The sequence below is a fragment of the Scyliorhinus canicula genome, chromosome 3, assembly GCF_902713615.1.
Source record: "Scyliorhinus canicula chromosome 3, sScyCan1.1, whole genome shotgun sequence".
In the NCBI taxonomy this organism is placed as follows: Eukaryota; Metazoa; Chordata; class Chondrichthyes; order Carcharhiniformes; family Scyliorhinidae; genus Scyliorhinus; species Scyliorhinus canicula.
Genome location: NC_052148.1, coordinates 33,550,959 through 33,569,253, shown reverse-complemented (window position 1 = coordinate 33,569,253; position 18,295 = coordinate 33,550,959). Strand labels below are relative to the sequence as shown.

The following is an 18,295-nucleotide window of genomic DNA, read 5'->3' as shown; positions in this document are numbered from 1 at the left end:
GGCTCTCCACTCTGCAACTGGATCCTTGACTTTCTGACCAACAGACCACAGTCAGTAAGAATGAACACCAATACCTCCTCCACAATAGTCCTCAATACCGGTGCCCCGCAAGGCTGCGTACTTAGCCCCCTACTCTACTCCCTGTACACACACGACTGCATGGCAAACTTGGTTCCAACTCCATCTACAAGTTTGCTGACGATACGACCATAGTGGGCCGGATCTCAAATAACGACGAGTCCAAATACAGGAGGGAGATAGAGAACCTAGAGGAGTGGTGCAGCGACAACAATCTCTCCCTCAATGCCAGCAAAACTAAAGAGCTGGTCATCGACTTCAGGAAGCAAAGTACTGTACACACCCCTGTCAGCATCAACGGGGCCGAGGTAGAGATGGTGAGCCGTTTAAAATTCCTAGGGGTGCACATCACCAAAAATCTATCCTGGTCCACTCACGTCGACGCTATCACCAAGAAAGCACAACAGTGCCTATGCTTCCTCAGGAAACTAAGGAAATTCGGCATGTCCACATTAACCCTTACCAACTTTTACAGATGCACTATAGAGAGCATCCTGTCGGGCTGCATCACAGCCTGGTATGGCAACTGCTCGGCCCAGGACCACAAGGAACTTCAGAGAGTCGTGAATACCGCCCAGTCCATCACACAAACCTGCCTCCCATCCATTGATTCCATCTACACCTCCCGCTGCCGGGGGAAAGCAGGCAGCATAATCAAGGATCCCTCCCACCCGGCTTACTCACTTTTCCAACTTCTTCCATCGGGCAGGAGATTCAGAAGTCTGAGAACACACACGAACTGACTCAAAAACAGCTTCTTCCCCACTGTCACCAGACTCCTAAATGACCCTCTTATGGACTGACCTCATTAACACTACACCCATGTCTGCTTCATCCGATGCCAATGCTTATGTAGTACATTGTATATATTGTGTTGCCCTATTATGTATTCTCATGTATTTTATTGAATTCTGTTTAATTCCCTTTTCTTCCCATGTACTGAATGGTCTGTTGAGCTGCTTGCAGAAAAATACTTTTCATTGTACCTCGGTACACGTGACAATAAACAAATCCAATCCAATCCAATCCAATCATATCTAGGGAAGATTGGAAGATTATGGCAGTCCTTTCTGCTATCTCCGCCTCACTTTCCTTTAGCAAGTCATCCGACCAGGTGACTTATCTACTCTTTCCAGTGCTACCTGCTCCTCAATTTTCATCCTATCCCTTGCCTCTGCTGTCTCCATTCATACTAATATGAAAAAAATGAAAATGAAAATCGCTTATTGTCATGAGTAGGCTTCAATGAAGTTTCTGTGAAAAGCCCCTAGTCGCCACATTCCGGCGCCTGTCCGGGGAGGCTGGTACGGGAATCGAACCGTGCTGCTGGCCTGCTTGGTCTGCTTTAAAAGCCAGCGATTTAGCCGAGTGAGCTAAACCAGCCCCTAATATTTTGTCAGATTCCTCTTCTTTAGTAAACACAGATACAAATAACTCCATATTCTAGCCATACCCTGCACCTTGAAGAAGACATCATCCCCTTTGCCCCAGCCTACCTCTTACACCTGCTTACTATACATTCTGGTTGCCTTTTATAGTGACTGCTGTTCTATTCTTTTTTTGCCTGCCTTACTTTCCTTTTCACCTCCCCTCACAACCTATTATGTTTGAGATGGTTCCCACTTGAAGAAGCCTCCTGACATGGATCATACACTCATGTTTTTTTCATCATGTTCTTTCCCTCATCTGTCTCCCTTATCATCCACAGAGTCCTGCTTTTGGTCCCCCTACTGTTAGCCCTTGTTGAAATCTACCTAGCTTGTTCCTGAAACATCTATTCCCTTAAGATCACCCATTGTCCCGTTGCAGTTTCCCCTCAGTCTTTGGTTTTATTTTACGCTGCTGAAATCCCTTCTTGTCACATTGAAATTAGCCCTCTTCCAATTTAGATGTCGCACTTTAGATTGTCTCTTGGTCTTCTGTACTGCTAGTCTAAACCTTAAGTTATAATCAATCACTCTTGCCCAAGTGTTCCCCTAGAGATACTTGGGCCAAGACATACAGCTCAGGAATTTCTCCCCCTCTTACCCGTTGCTCTAACTTTCCAATCATGTGGGTAAATAGACTCACCCAATATCACCACTTTGTAGTTCTTACTCATCTCTGTGATTTCCCCTGTAGATTTTCTCCTCTCTCTCTCAGCATCCATTTTAGCCAGGTTTCAGTGATATAAAATCATCTATGGCACAGGAGGAAGCCATTGGCCCATTGAGACTTTGCCAGCCCCCACGGAAAAATCCAGCCAGTGCCAGTCCCTCTCTCCATCTTTGTAAACCTGCAGGCTATTCCTTCAAGTGTCCATTCAGTTTCCTTTTGAAATCATTGATGGTTTATGCCTGTAGCACCCTTGTAGACAGCGGGTTCCAAATCATTAGATATAGGTTATTACAGGTTGCTGCAAAAACGTTCTTCCTCACATTCCCTCTGCATCACTTGCCCAGAACCTTAAATCTGTGCCCTAGTCCTTGTATGAACAACTAATGGGAACAGTTTTTCCTTGCCTATCTTATTGAAGCCTTTCATAATCCAGTACACCTCTACCAAATCTCTCCTCGATCTCCTCTACTCCAAGGAGAATAGCCCCAGGTTCTCTGACCTAACCTTGTGGATAAAATTCTCAATTCCTGGAGTCATCTGGTAAATCTTTCTCTCTTCCCTCACAAGGACCTTAACGTCTTTTCTGAAGTGACCAGAACTGGACACAATACTCTAGTTGGGTCCTTACAAGAGCTTCATATAGGTTCAGCATATCTTCCCTTGCTTTTGTACTCAATGCCTGCATTTATGAAACCCAAGATACCATATGCTTTGCTAACAAGTCTCTTAATATGTCCATCCACCTTCAGAGTTCAAAGTCATGTTACAACTAAGTCCTCAGTGGTTTCACTAGTTACTCCAAAGAAACATGACTGCTTTAGCCTGTCTTTTGTTGGGTCAAGTGATCTGGATTCACATCAATACCCGATGCAAATTTCTCAAATGTCTATCCTTAAAAGTGCTGCAACGTTGTGTAATATGTCAAGGAAGCATCAAAATATCATAGAACATAGAACAGTACAGCACAGAACAGGCCCTTCGGCCCTCGATGTTGTGCCGAGCAATGATCACCCCACTTAAACCCACGTAACCCGTATCCCAACAATCCCCCCATTAACCTTACACTACGGGCAATTTAGCATGGCCAATCCACCTAACCTGCACATCTTTGGACTGTGGGAGGAAACCGGAGCACCCGGAGGAAACCCACGCACACACGGGGAGGACGTGCAGACTCCACACAGACAGTGACCCAGCCGGGAATCGAACCTGGGACCCTGGAGCTGTGAAGCATTGATGCTAACCACCATGCTACCGTGAGGCCCCAAATTTGTGAAAATCTGAGCAATGGTAACGGATCTCTTGCTTTCTACAGATACCTGCTTTATGTTTAACAATGTGGAGAGGATAAGATGGCGACTTGATTGAAATCTTTAAGATCCTGAGGGATATTGACAGGGTAAATGTGGAGAGGATTTTTCTCTTGTCGGAGAATCTAGAACTCGGGGTCGCTGTTTAAAAATAAGATGTCGCCCATTTAAGATGGAGGTAACGAGAAATCTTTTCTCAGAGGATCATGAGTCTCTGGAACTTTCTGCTGTGGGAGCAGAGTCTTTAAATATTTTTAAGGCAGAGCTAGATAGATTCCTGATTACGAAAAATGTTTTCGAGGGTAGGTGGGAATGTGGGGTTGAAGTTACAAATCAGATTAGCCATGATATTATTGAATGGGGGGAGCAGCATCGAGGGGCCGCGTGGCCTACTCCTGCTCCTGATTTGTATGTTCAAACAATGGAAGTTTGCACGTGAAGAGTGAAATTGTGTTCTTTCCAACCTTTCAGCCCATTCAATGCAGTTGTGCACAGGTTATATGATTGCAGTTAACTTATTGACTTAATTTCCCCAGTTACAGAAGAAACTCCTGCAAGAATTTGCTCTTGATTCAACACAGAATGACGTTAAACTTCTGCCTCCCTCACTTCAGCCCAAGGATTCACTGCAATAAGGTAAACGGTCATTTTGTTCTGTAATTTTACTAAATTTGCAAAGAAATCCAAAGTTCACATCACATCTCTGCTTAAAGAAGGGTTTACAAAGTTAATAGGATGGGGGAAATGGGCGTTGTTCAGGAACAGCCAGTTTCCCTGACTTCTTCCAGCTGTCGTTTGCAAAATAATTCTTCCTTCTCAGGGGCAACAAATTAAGAGACAGGTTGATAAAATTTAGCCTAAAAAGCAACTTGGTCGGTTTTTCAAACTCGATGGAAAATACACTATGACATTCAAAATTGAGAGCACAATTATAAAGTTACCAGAGGAAGTTGGTAAGGCGAATAACATCAAGCTGAAGCTAGATAAGCCCTGCAGGGCGGAAATATGTCAAATAGATGAGATTTGCACTTACTGACCTTATCACTCCATTTCCACTAGCCACAATCCATCGCAATCCCAGGTGGTGTCCTGCTCTTGAAAGACCCTTAACTTGGGCAGGTTTTCTTTGGCCAGCCCCGTCATCTTCCACCTGGTGGTATCCATTCTGTTGTAAATCTTGCAGTGTATCCAGGAGACGAGTACGTGTCCTGCTAGCCACAGCCGTCTCTCTGTCACGGTGCCCCTTAAAGCTGCTATGAATTCTGCTTCGTCATTTCTGGAAGGGCATCACATTGCGTTCCATTGCATATTAACAGCACGCTGCATTTTAAAATAAAAATTAACTTCCCTTTTTATTTCTAATGTTTTTTTTAATTAATTTTTTTTCCAATTAAGGGGCAATTTAGCGTGGCCAATCCACCTGAACTGCACATCTTTGGGTTGTGGAGGTGAAACCCACGCAAACTCGTGGAGAATGTGCAAACTCCACACGGACAGTGACCCAGGGCCGGGATCGAACCTGGGTCCTCAGCGCTGTAGGCAGCAGTTATGCTCTCCAGTCTCCAATTCACCCGCCAATTGAGAATTGTTTTTCCCGCTTTTCTGTACGAAAGCCCCTTGTCATTTTGAACATTTGGATCAGATTTCCCCTTCACCCTCTTTGTTCACCACCAGGTGGGGCACTCAGAGCGGTGAAGCTTTCTTTTTCAAAGTGGAGCTCACCCAGTGTGAGCTGAGCGAGGCACAGCACCAAAAGGCTGTGGTGATTTGGGTCTCTCTTTCGGAAAGAAGCAGGGTACCAAAAACAGAGAAGGAAAATTGTGGGATAAAAATGGAAGCTCATTAAATCCTTAATTTTGCCATGTCATAAGACATGACAAACAGACTTTACATCACATAATGAATTAACACCGAATGTACAGGAGAGAAACAAGATAGCTACTGCGAGGAATTCCTCGTGGGGGAATTTAGAACGAGGGAGCATAGGTTATAAAGAAGGGTTCTCCCTTTGAAGAGAGAATTGAGGAGGAATTTCTTCTTGCAGAGGGTCATCCGCAGTGAGCAGTGAAGGCTGGGTAATTGGATATATTCAAGGCTGAATTAAATGGATTTTTAATCTATAAGGTAGTCAAAGGTTATAGGGACAGCCAAAATGGCGTTACGGCCACAATTGGATCGGCCGTGACCTTACTGAATGGTGGAGCAGGCTCGAGGGGTTGAATGGCCTACTCCTATTATTTGAATGTTCAATGTTCAAAGACAGGCCACTCGGCCCAGCTGGTCGTTACTAACCTTTCAGCTCCATTCAAACCCCCTCCAACACTCCTTCATATAATACTATCACTTTTCATTCTATTTCTTTCTCCCTCATATACTTTTTTAGCTTCCATATAATACTATGTAATTTTCCTTAAATACGTTTATGCTGTTTCCCTCTACTGCATGTTGCAGTGTGTTCCATATTCTAACCATTCTTTAGTTAAAAATGTTTCTCCTGAATTTATCAATGGATCAAGTGACGACCATCTTATTGTAGTGGCCCCTAGCTTTGGACTCTCAATAATAACTTCTCCTAATCTACGCTACCAATCTCCTCCATCATTTTAAAGACCTATATTAGCAATGTTCTTCCTAACTAATTTTAAAAAAAAATAATCTGTATTGTCACAAGTAGACTGACATTAACACTGAAATGAAGTTACTGTGAAAAGCTCCCAGTCGCCACATTCGGCACCTGTTCGGGTACACAGAGGGAGAATTCAGAATGTTCAATTCACCTAACAGCACATCTTTCAGGGCTTGTGGGAGGAAACTGGAGCACCCGAAGGAAACCCACACAGACACAGCGAGAACGTGCAGACTCCGCACAGACAGTGACCCAAGGCGGGAATTGAACCTGGGACCCTGGAGCTGTGAAGCAACAGTACTAACCACTGTGCTACCATGCCGCCCATACTGAGGGTTTTCCTCCATTGAAGGCCATCTGCCCATCAGTATACAGGATCTCACTGGCTCCTATGTCTCTGCTGATAAGAGGGAGCTGAGCAATCTCCTTCAATAGCTCCACAAGCTGTTTCTTTGAATGGCAACTGGGAGGCAAGAATGCAGACTGGATGATAAACCTCCCTTTCCCTCCTCTCCTTTTTCAGAGAGAGATCGGCAATTTTGTCCTTGTCCTAGTTGGGAACTGACTGGAGTGGGAGATCGGGTCTGTGTATTGCAGCTCCTTGGTTCAGTAGCTCTGTGCTGATGAATTAACGGAAGAATGTTTTTATCCAACAGGTGCACAGTAATGAAACTGTTCTGTCTTTTATCTTCTTATTACGTTTTGCCCAGGTCTGCGCTGACAGCTACGAAGTGAGCAACCTGATATCTGCAGACCCTGTGAAAAGAAAATGTGGATTCCGTGCTGAATACTTCATTAAACCTCCTCTACACGTTACCATTTCATTCCCTTTTGAGGTGGAACTCTGTAGGGTTGACATAGATGTCTCAGCTAGCTTGCAAAACTCTATGGGATTGGATATTTATACATGCACCACATGTAGCAGGAACGTGATGTGGAATGAGGTTTCCACACAAAACTCTCAGCTAGCAGACCAGGCCTTTTCAGATAATGATGTTTTCATGTTGGTTGGGAAGACCACACTGAAAAACCAAAATAAAGTATCCTTCAGGCACAAAGCCTTTAAGGCCAGGGCTCCCTTTAATGATCAGTCTGCTGTTGCTGATGGTACTTTTGTGCAAGATTTGTGGAATAAGGGACAGTTTTCACTGACAAATATAAATCACCTCAGGATCTGCATTACTTATGTGTCAGGTGGCAATTTGCCTTGCATAAGGAGGGTTGACGTTTGGGGCCAACCATCTAGGTCATCCCCTCGTAAAGTCATTGAAAGCATCTACCGCGTTTATCAGAAACACCAGGCTGGACAATCGGTTCCAATTGTCAAGAAGGAAAATGTTTCTGTTGCACCGTCTAACGATACACCAAGCCTACAGCCGGATGTTAGCGGATCTCCGATGATTAATGGGAATATTCCGGAAGAATTTCTAGATCCCATCACTTCCGAGATCATGGTCCTTCCTATGTTACTTCCCTGTGGCAAAGTGATTGATCAGAGTACTCTGGACAAATACAGTAGATGTGAAGCCACATGGGGCAGAGTGCCAAATGATCCCTTCACAAACGTTCCCTTCAGCCGGCATTCCAAACCAGTCCCTCACTCGACACTGAAAGCAAGGCTGGACTGTTTCCTGCTGCATAACCCGATACCAGATCGCGCTGTCGTGGGGAGAACTCGCGTTGGATTTGTTGCCTCCTCTGCAGTGAAGAGAAAATCCGACTCCGCCCAGGACGACATCACGAGTCCTATCTCTGAAGGCATGAGTGCTGGCATTAGTGGGAATTCTGCTGCTGTGTCAGATTGTGGTGAAAAGAGATTCAAAACAGAAGTGAAAGAACTGCAAGAGCCTGGGCAAGATTTGGGTATAACCACCTTCAATTTCCTCTCTTACATCAGTTATTATCTTCTGGAGGTATTGATCATAATTAGCCTTCAGTTACACCCCTGTCAATTATCCACATAAAAGTGATCATCCCTCATGGGCAGCATGGTAGCATTGTGATAGCACAATCGCTTCACAGCTCCAGGGTCTCTGGTTCGATTCCAGCTTGGATCACTGTCTGTGCGGAGTCTGCACATCCTCCCCGTGTGTGCGTGGGTTTCCTCCGGGTGCTCCGGTTTCCTCCCACAGTCCAAAGATGTGCAGGTTAGGTGGATTGGCCATGATAAATTGCCCTTAGTGTCCAAAATTGCCCTTGGTGTTGGGTGGGGTTACTGGGTTATGGGGATAGGGTGGAGGTGTTGACCTTGGGTAGGGTGCTCTTTCCAAGAGCCGGCGCAGACTCGATGGGCTGAGTGGCATCCTTCTGCACTGTAAATTCTATGTAAATTCTATCTATGCAAATTCTATGTGAATGTAAAGAAATTATAGAAACAGGAATTTCTAAATGAGATAATCCAGGATCCGTCAGCAATAACATTTGATGTGGCACCTTATCAAATGCCTTCTGGAAATCTAAGTACAGTACATCCACTGGTTTTCCTTTATCCACAGCATTTGTGACTCCTTCAAAGAATCCCAATAAACAGGCCAGCCCGGTGCAGTGGTTAGCACTGCAGCCTCACGGCGCCGATATCCCAGGTTTGATCTCGGCTCTGGGTCACTGTCCGTGTGGAGTTTGCACGTTCTCCCCGTGTTTGCGTGGGTTTCACCCCACAACCCAAAAAGATGTGCAGGTCAGGTGGATTGGCCGTACTGAACTGCCCCTTAATTGGAAAAAATGAATTGGGTACTCTAAATTTAATTTTTGAAGAAGAACCCCAATAAATTGTTTAAACATTATTTCCCTTTCACAAAAAAACATGTTGACACTGCCTGATTGCCTTGAATTTGTGCCCTGCAATAACATCTTTAGTAACAGCTTCTAACATTTTCCCAATTACAGATGTTAGGCTAACTAGACTGCAGTTTCCAGCTTTCTGTCTTCCTCCCATTTTGAATAAAGAAGTTACATTTCCTATCTTCCAATTTAATGGAAACGTCCCTGACACTAGGGACATTTGCAAAAGTCAAACCAATGCGCCAACTATCTCACGAGCCACTACTTTCTAGACCTTAGTGTGAAGTTCACTCGGACCCAGAGATTTGTCAGCCCACAGACCCAACAATTAGATGTGGTGTTCCACAAGGATCTGTGCAGGGGCCTCAACTCTTGATGATTTATATAAATTACTTAGTTAAAGGATCTGACGGTATGGTTGCTAAGTTTGCTGATGACAAGCAGATAGATACAAAAAACAGAAAATGCTGGATAAACTCAGCAGATCTGGTAGCATCTGTGGAGAGAGAAATAGTTAACATTTTGAGTCCGTCTGTCTCTTCTTCAGAACTTAAAAAGCGTCATATGAACTCAAAATGTTTGCTCTGTTCCTCTCTCCACAGATGCTGCCAGACCTGCTGAGTTTATTCAGCATTTTCTGTTTTTATTTCAGATTTCCAGCATCTGGTCTATGTTGCTTTTATTATGCAGGAAAGGAAGATGTGAAGAGGGCACAAAGAGGTTACAAAAGGATACAGGTAAGTTAGGTGAGTGGGCACCGATCTGGCTTATGGTGGGTAAAAGTGAGGTTGTCCATTTTGGCAGGGTGACTAAAAAGGCATATTATCTAAATGGTGAGAGGATGCGGAAGGATCTGGGTGTCCTAGTGCATGAAGCAAAATGTTAGTATGCAAGTGCAGCAAGTAATGAGTGAAACTAATAGAATGTTATTGTTTATTGCAATGGGAATTGAATGTAAGACTAGGGAAATTATGCATCAGTTATACAGGTCATTGCTGAGACCACATCTGGAGTACTCTGTACAGTATTGGTCTCCTTATTTAAGGAAAGATGTAAATACATTAAGAGCAGTTCAGCGAAGATTTACAAGATTAATACCTGGAATGGGTGTGTTTTATAAGGAAAGGCTAGACAAGCCTTGTGTCTGCTGGAGTTTAGAATAGTAAGAGGCAACTTGATTGAAACATACAGGAATGTGACAGGTTTTGACAGGGTGGATGTGGAGTGGATGTTTCCTCTTGAGGGAGAATCTAGAACCAGGGGTCATTGTTTGAAAATAAGAGGTCACCCATTTAGGACAGAGATGAAGAGAAACCCTTTACACTCTGAGGTATGTGAGACTTTGGAATTCCCTTTCTTAAAAGGTTCGCCTGAGGAAGGAGCAGTGCTCCAAAAGCTAGTGATTTGAAACAAACCTGTTGGACTTTAATCTGGTGTTGTAAGACTTCTTACTGTTCTTAAAAGGTGGTTGAGGCAGAGTCCTTGACTATCTTTAATGCAGAGGTAGATTATTGATTACCAAGAGGGTAAAAGATTATTGCTGGTAGGCTGGAATGTGAAATTGAGGTTAAACTAAGATTAGCCAAGATCTAATTGGATGGAGGAATAGTTTTGAAGGGCTGAGTGGCCTACTCCTGCTCCTTGTTTGCATGTTGTCACCTCCACCCCCTTGCCCTTTCCAGTAGGGTCGCTTTCCTGTAATCAGGAGCAGTAATCCTGGCTGAGCCCGCATTAAAGTGCATCAGATTTTGGTAACATTGAAGTGTGACACATACAGGTGCTGAAGGCAAAATGTCACATTTGTTATACATGTAAAGCTATAGTTTTTTTAAAATAGCTGATCGTTCTTCTGACTGATGGGCATAATTTAAAACCAAATATATTTAATGATATGCAGATGCGGGCGTTGGACTGGGGTGAGCACAGTAAGAAGTTTACAACACCAGGCTAAAGTCCAACAGGTTTGTTTCAAATCACTAGCTTTCGGAGCACTGCTCCTTCCTCAGGTGAATGAAGACAAAGTTAAAGATGCAAGATAATGCTTTGAATGCGAGCATTTGCAGGTAATTAAGTCTTGACAGATCCAGAGATAGGGGTAACCCCAGGTTAAAGAGGTGTGAATTGTCGCAAGCCCAGGCCAGATGGTGGGGAATAAATATAATGTAACATGAATCCAAGGCCTCAACCGGGGATAAACCCCAATTTATAACCTTTGATTGTTAACCCACTCGCCAGAGGATATAGGTTTTCTGTATCTGTTCTGGCAAACCTTCTCATAATCTTTAAAACTTCAATTAAGTCACTTGACTGTCTCCGTTCCTATTCCCAATAGGCTGGCAATTTTTTCTGCTCGTTCATGGGTGTTGCTGGAGTGTCAGCATTTATTACTCATCCTTAATTGCCCTTGAGTAGGCTTTATTAATGTGAGGTTTTACAAGATGGTTGTTTTGGGGCTATCTCTTTAATTCCAGGTAAATGAAGTGGGTCGTGTGATCTTCAAATTCTGCCTCAATTACATTGAGGGCTGGTTTAGCTCAGTGGGCTAGACAGCTGGTTTGTGATGCAGAACAGGGCCAGCAGCGCGGGTTCAATTCCTGTACCAGCTTACCCGAACAGGCACCGGAATGTGGCGACTAGGGGCTTTTCACAGTAACTTCATACATGTGACAATAAAAGGCTATTATTATTATTACCTGATGGTTTGGTTACAATGGGTACGGAGAAGCCAGGATGAGACTTCTGGGAGCATAATGTAAACCTGAGACAAAGACAAGAGCAACTGTGCTAACTTGCCTTTCAGTCTTGGGAGATTTCAGGCAGATAGAAAGGGAGAAATTACGGGTAGACAGAGGACTGCAGCAAATGTCAGTAGAAAGGAGCCGAAGTCGTGACTGATATCCAGGTGGAAAGCTGCTCTCTGGACAAAGAAACATATCCCCAGGCTATCTAAGGTATCCTGAAGGTTCGTCTTGATGTGGCTGGAGTGGTAAGAATTGTTGGAGTGGGCCTCACTGCTGGTATTTAGTTTGGGACTCCAAAACCTGCTACGACCTCTGTAGAAACTGATAACTTTAAAAAGGAAATCAAACTTCCAGTTAATAGCTGAAAGTATGACACAAGATTTCACAACTTAAGACTTTTTTTTTACTGTAACAAAAGACTAAATGCACTATTGAGTAAACAGCACATACTTGTTTAACTCCATTCAGCCCATTCTGTCTGCATTAGCTCTTTGAATGAACCAAAAACCTAGTGTCATTCCCCTGCCTTCTCCTCATAACTTTGCAAATTCTTCCCTTTTAGTTAACAGTTTAATTTCCTTTTGAAGGCCTCAATTGAACCTGGCTCCACCACACTCTCAGGCAGTATGTTCCAAACTTTAACCACATGTTAAAATGTTTTTCCTCATGTTGCTATTACTTCTTTTGCCAATTACTGGAAATCTGCGCCATTTTATTTCTAATCAATAGTGGTAGGATGGTCGAGCTTCAGCTGTCTTTGGAAATGGTCATTGCTTGGCGCTAGTGGTGTGAATGTTACATGCTTCCAAGTGATTTGCTTTTTGGTTGTATCTAACAGGTATGGTTTCTCATGAGCAGCGGTTATCACAAAGTCTGGACAGTGCCTTGGCTTCTGCCTTAAGTACTCTCCCGTCGTTCACTGCCAGGCAAAGACCAGACAAACAGCTAGAGGCTGGAAGCATCCCTGACTATACGCAAGGTACTATATGTAGATAGTGGCTCGGAGCTAGTTTGTAATTCTGTAACAATAACATTACAACCCTGTTCACACCTTTTAATGTAGCAAGAGAGAGAATGTTTCAAAATCAGAGTTGTCCCCTTTTGGATGAAGCATCAAACCAAGGCTCCATCCTTCTGTATAAGGTGGGGGCAGAATCCGAGCAGGAGCAGCAAATGTCCTGCCCAAAATTTCCTCCTCAAATAACACCAACATAAACTGTTCACCTTGCTGTCTATCTGTGGAGGCCTGTCTGTAAATTGATTTCCGCATTTTCCAGCAGAACAATAGTGACTACACTTCAACAATACTTCATTATTTGGAGTGCTTTGCTTGTCCTGAGGATTTTGTAAAAACACTGAGTAGAAGTTCAGCATAGGTGTAGCTGTTAGATATAGCTCTCGGGGCCAAGGGGATCAAAGGCTATGGGGAGGTAGGCTATTGAATTGGACGATCAGCCATGATGATAATGAATGAAGGAGTGGGCTTGAAGGACCGAGTGGCCTCCTCCTGCTCCTATTTTCTACGTTCACTGGATAAACAGGCAGGACTGTATCGGAATATTTTTCAGTGATTTTCAAAGTGGCAAGAAAGTAAAACCAATATCCCCCCCCCCCCCCCCCCCCCCCCCCAGCAAGGAATAACACCTTGAGAACAAGACCGGAAGGCAGCAAAGAGACCAAAGAGTACTAGGCAAATCACCATGGCTGCAATGTCTCCATTGAGAAACAATTGGCCCAATTCCGTTGGATAAAATGGTAAGTTGCCAACAATTAGTATTTGAAGCGCAATTTTTAAAGGGGAACTTTATTATGACTCTGACCCATAGATGTGTTTTAAGGAAGAAATGTTTGATCTAAATTCTGAACTATGTTCTGACTATTTGAGCAAATAACCGAGTCGAGGTTGTGTTCTGTGGCATTAAATTGGGCATCAATTTCCTTTCAGTAGAATGGCCTGCAGTAAGTATTTCTGGTAGAACTTACTGTTGAGCTCCCAAACTTGTTGAAATGTCCCCCTATTGAACTAACCCCACTGTAGTCCAAAATCATCTAGTTCATGGTCCATATTAATATTTTAGCTTTAGGAAGGTTAAATTTGTACAGGTAAGGTAATTAAAATGCTGGACTTCAGAAATTGACAGAATAGCTCATATAATGGCCTATACATAGGGTTCCACATATACTTATGACGTCAGAGTTAGGAGAGTAAAAACCATAAACATTGCAGGTGGCCTTCATTTAGCTGGGGGATTGCAGGCAGAAAGTCTGAGGAGAATTGTCCTTATTTACTCATGCAGATCTCAAGGTCAAAAGGTTTGATTTTGAAGCCAGAAGTTAATTATTCTAAATATCAGTCAGACATCTCAACTAACCTCTGTTGCCATGGAAATGGCAGGGTGGAGCCTCGATTTGAATTCTGGAAGATTGTGGCATTTTTCTAGAAGGTCTTCTAGGTTTGGAACTAAAAGCACCCAAGTTGGTGGGTGTGAGCCCAGAGTTCAGCAGGAAGGGAAAGACAGGACCGAAAAGCAGCTATAGGCCAGGAACAAAAGGGTTTTCAGAAAGTGGGGGTATTTCTGAGGTGGAGGCAGTAAGCAGTTACCCGAGAGAGTGCAGTGAAATCCTAAGGGTAGAATCTTACCGGAATTTGGCAAAGAGTCAGGCTTAGACTGAAAACTGGCTGTGTAACTCTACCGTTGCACAGACCAGTTTTCTCTCCAGATCTTGAGTCTCTTTAAAGAAAAAAAACAAGTGCACGTTGTTTATGCTATCATTCTGACAGCACGGGGCCTGATAGAGCAGACATCCGGCAGCAGAGAGATCCGGGTGCCACCTTTAAAAGATTTTATGGACATGCTTGGGTCATGGAAACATTCAGCAACAAAATCGAAAGGCCCCCAGCTCCGGATTCTTTGGGTCTCCTTCCCCGCCTGGATACACATCAGAGGCACCGTCCCCACAAACCCTCCCCTTACCATTGCAGGTGTATCGCTGGTGTCTACTCCACCACCCCACCCCCCAATGCCTGCCAGTTTCTCCCTCACAGCCTGCTCCCACCACACTTTAATAGAAACACTCCATGGAGCTCCTGCAAAGGCCCACCTTTGGCATGGCCTCTGCCATAGGATGGCAGTGCCAACCTGTGCCAGGGTGTCCCTCTTCTCTCTCCCCCCCCCCCCCCCCCCCCCCCCACCCTCCCAGGAAAGGGGGGAATCATGTGGGGTGATTCAGTTGAGAATTTTAATCTAAAGTACACGTGTTTGTGTTTCGGAATACTTTTTGATGTATTCACCAAAGACACTTTATTTAGCAGTATTTGGTTTTCTTGTATAGCAAAATTCATTTGTTTTAAACCATGGAACCTCCCAGCATCATTTCTTTCAACTGATCACCGGGTGTTTGACTTTCGCTTTAAATGCCAGAAGTGTCTGCCGGGATCGTAGCACTTCAGAGTTATCACTGCAGATTCCAATTGGCTTTGCCAGAGAGAGGCCAGAATTAATCGGGAAAGGAAAAGATGGTGTTTGATGCAAGATAATCTTCATTCAAAGTGCTTTCAAAATGATGTTGTTGCCTCTTTCTCCGCAGAGCGGAATCCATCCAGTTCTGATGAAGCATGCAGCTCCTGCAAGAAAGCCTTCTCCGCATACTCTGAGAACGTGGTTGTGTACAGAATGCTGTGTGGACACCTGATCTGCAGACCCTGCCTATCGGAGAGGCGGAAATCTTCGTCATTCTCCTGTTTGAAATGCAACAGGACAATCTCGACCAGTGATGTGGTGCGGGTTCACCTTTAGCCTCCTGGCATGTTTAAGCTGCTCCAAGTGTATTGAACAAAAAACTTAAACACTGTTGGTCTAACAGAGAACTTAATCTGCATTTTGCCGGAGCTGGAAAAATCAAGGAACAGGAAAGAGCATTTAAATATAAATCTTTCTGATTTTGGAAATGGATTATTTACAATGTTGATATGTTGCAGCAGATTTCAATTGCTATGTTGACTTGAGAATTTATCAATGTTGCACCACAGTGGTTAAGGTGCTGGCTTCACAATGCAAGTTGGAATTTGGTTCCTGGGAGGGTTAAATGATGCAAAAACACCTTTCCTCAGAAGAGCAAAAAATCCAAAAACAGTAAGAAGGAATTAAAAGGCTGTGAAGTATTCTGAGCACAATTAAAACCCAACTTGTTTTAGTGCTTTTATATTCCAGCAGCCTATCAGTGTTCAGAGCTGTCTCAGGCCTGCCTGTCCATCTGATTGGTCCGTTGACTGAGTTAATAACAGGCCCCATCCAAAACCTGCGTTCTCCAACCAGGAGACATTTCAACCATGATGTCCCATAGTTTTTCTGGGTACTGTGAGCTAAAGAGCATTTGATATTTCTAGGTTTGATTCCTCCTTTTCTCCAATGGAACTTAAGGGCAAAAGACATTTATTTATATGTTCCAATTAGATAAATAAAAAATCACAGTTTTCCTGAACCGGTGTCAGTAAATAGAAGGCGATTCCTGCGAATAATTATGAGCTTTCTCAATGCTATCTTTATTTCTGCACAAAACCTGTCCTGAGGCAGAAGCATATGTTTTTTGTTTAATGTTGCAAATTGTCCTGAAAAGCCATGGAATAAAACTTACAGCATCAAATCCATGTTTGAAAATTACTGTGCCATGTATTATATTGTTAACATCTGTGGAACATTGATTTTTATTAATATGAGACTTGGATGTAGAGCCAAGACCCATAATGCAATACAGCACCAAGATTGAGAAGATGGGATATCAGAGGTTCTAATTGTTAGAGGACCTCTATAAGATCACCCCTAAATCTCCTATGGAAAAAGGTCCCAGCCTCTCCTTATAACTCAGACCATTAAGTCCCAGTAGCATCTTCGTAAATCTCTTCTGCACTCTTTCTAGTTTAACAATATCCTTCCTATAATAGGGTGACCAGAACTGAACACAGTATTCCATGTGTGGTCTTACTAATGTATTTTACAACTTCAACAAGACGTCCCAACTCCTATATTCAATATTCTGACCAATAAATCCTTGCACGCTGAATGCCTTCTTCACCACCCTGTCCACCTGCGCCTTCACCTTCAATGAGCTACGAACATGCACTCCTAGATCTCTTTGTTTTGTAACTCTCCCCAACTCCCTACCATTAACTTAGTAGGTGCTGCCATGATAGGATAAGTACTAGAGAGCTGTTGAAATTGTGCACAACAGCATTTTCAATTCCTTCATGGGATATGGACGTCACTGGCTAAGCTAGCATTTGTTCTGCATTGATTTCCATTGGCAGATTATTTGCTGCCTGCAAAATCTCCACATAATATTCTTGGTAAAGTCACAATAGCACAGATTTAGCCATTCAGCCCCTCCAGGGAGCTGGCCTGATCATCTGCCAACGGGGAATCTTCATTGCAGTGCTTACAAATGTTGATTTCTTTTTGCTGTAAAATAATTTTATGCACATGCTTGGGTCATGGAAACATCTGAATTAGGAGAATATGCTGGAAAAAGGGACTCGCCGTGAGATTTAAAACGTGGCCACATCCTCACCCATGGATGCAAATCTCACGGCGAGTCCCTTTTTCCAGCATATTCTCCTAATTCAGATGTTTCCATGACCCATGCATGTGCATAAAATTATTTTACAGCAAAAAGAAATCAACATTTGTAAGCACTGCAATGAAAGTTCCCCGTTGGCAGATGATCAGGCCAGCTCCCTGGAGGGGCAGAATGGCTAAATCTGTGCTATTGTGACTTTACCAAGAATATCATGTGGAGATTTCAGAAAAGCAAAATACTACAGCAGCTTGGCAGCAATCTGTAAAGAGAGAAACAGAGTTAATGTTTCGATCCATATGATTCTTCGGAACACTATATATATGTATATCATATATATATATATATATATATATATATACACATATGTGTGAAGATTTCAACTGCACTTAAAAGTTTACTTTCAGTGTATGAAGTAAAACCTGAACTTTGTAATTATTTTCAGAGAGATGTGCTGCTAATTCTGCTGCCGCCTGGTGTCTCGTCTGCCTCCAATTTGCACTGAGCAGTCACAACTAATTGGAGCAGTGGAACTGGGGATTGATTGTTTTTGATTTATAGGATGGAGCTTGGTCTATAGTAACCCACCGCAGTTTCAAATAGTCAGTGAAGCTGTCTCCATCATCATCTTGTCGCATGTTCTGCCAGCTATGAATACAAAATGGGATTTTTCAGTGCCCTTGCACAAAGCGCAAAATCGTGATTCTGAAAAGAAAGAACTTACACTATCCTGCCTTTCACCATCTCTGGATGTATTTAAACGCTAGGAAAGGTAGCAGCCGATGTGTGCGCAGCAAGATCCCACAAACAACGCTGTCATAATAACCAGATACAGAACAGTAGCACAGTGGTTTGCACTGTTGCTTCACAGCACCAGGTGCCCAGGTTTGATTCCCGGCTTGGGTCACTGTCTGTGCGGAGTCTGCACATTCTCTCTGTGTCTGTGTGGGCTTCTTCCGGGTGCTCCGGTTTCCTCCCACAAGCCCCGAAAGACGTGCTATTAGGTAATTTGGACATCCTGAATTCTCCCTCTGTACCCGAACAGGCGCCGGAGTGTGGCGACTAGGGGATTTTCACAGTGACTTCATTGC

At 43.5% G+C, this 18,295-nt stretch overlaps 1 protein-coding gene across 8 annotated transcripts in view; it reads left to right on the top strand.

Annotated features, from left to right (window-relative positions):
• The window catches only part of ubox5 (U-box domain containing 5), a 39,682-nt gene extending 23,405 nt beyond the window's left edge, over window positions 1-16,277 (top strand). For 3 of the 8 annotated variants that reach the window (XM_038793269.1, XM_038793265.1, XM_038793267.1), the window contains 4 exons: window positions 4,028-4,121; window positions 6,822-7,974; window positions 12,472-12,612; window positions 15,222-16,277. In XM_038793269.1, the coding sequence (XP_038649197.1) occupies window positions 4,068-4,121; window positions 6,822-7,974; window positions 12,472-12,612; window positions 15,222-15,430 (1,557 nt within the window). In that variant the 5' untranslated portion in view covers window positions 4,028-4,067 and the 3' untranslated portion in view covers window positions 15,431-16,277. Of the gene's footprint in view, window positions 1-4,021; window positions 4,122-6,821; window positions 7,975-9,544; window positions 9,630-12,471; window positions 12,613-15,221 lie in introns of those variants that run through there. The other 5 variants (XM_038793270.1, XM_038793268.1, XM_038793266.1 and 2 more) reach the window with 3 other exon arrangements.
• Window positions 16,278-18,295: the final 2,018 nt, after the last annotated feature.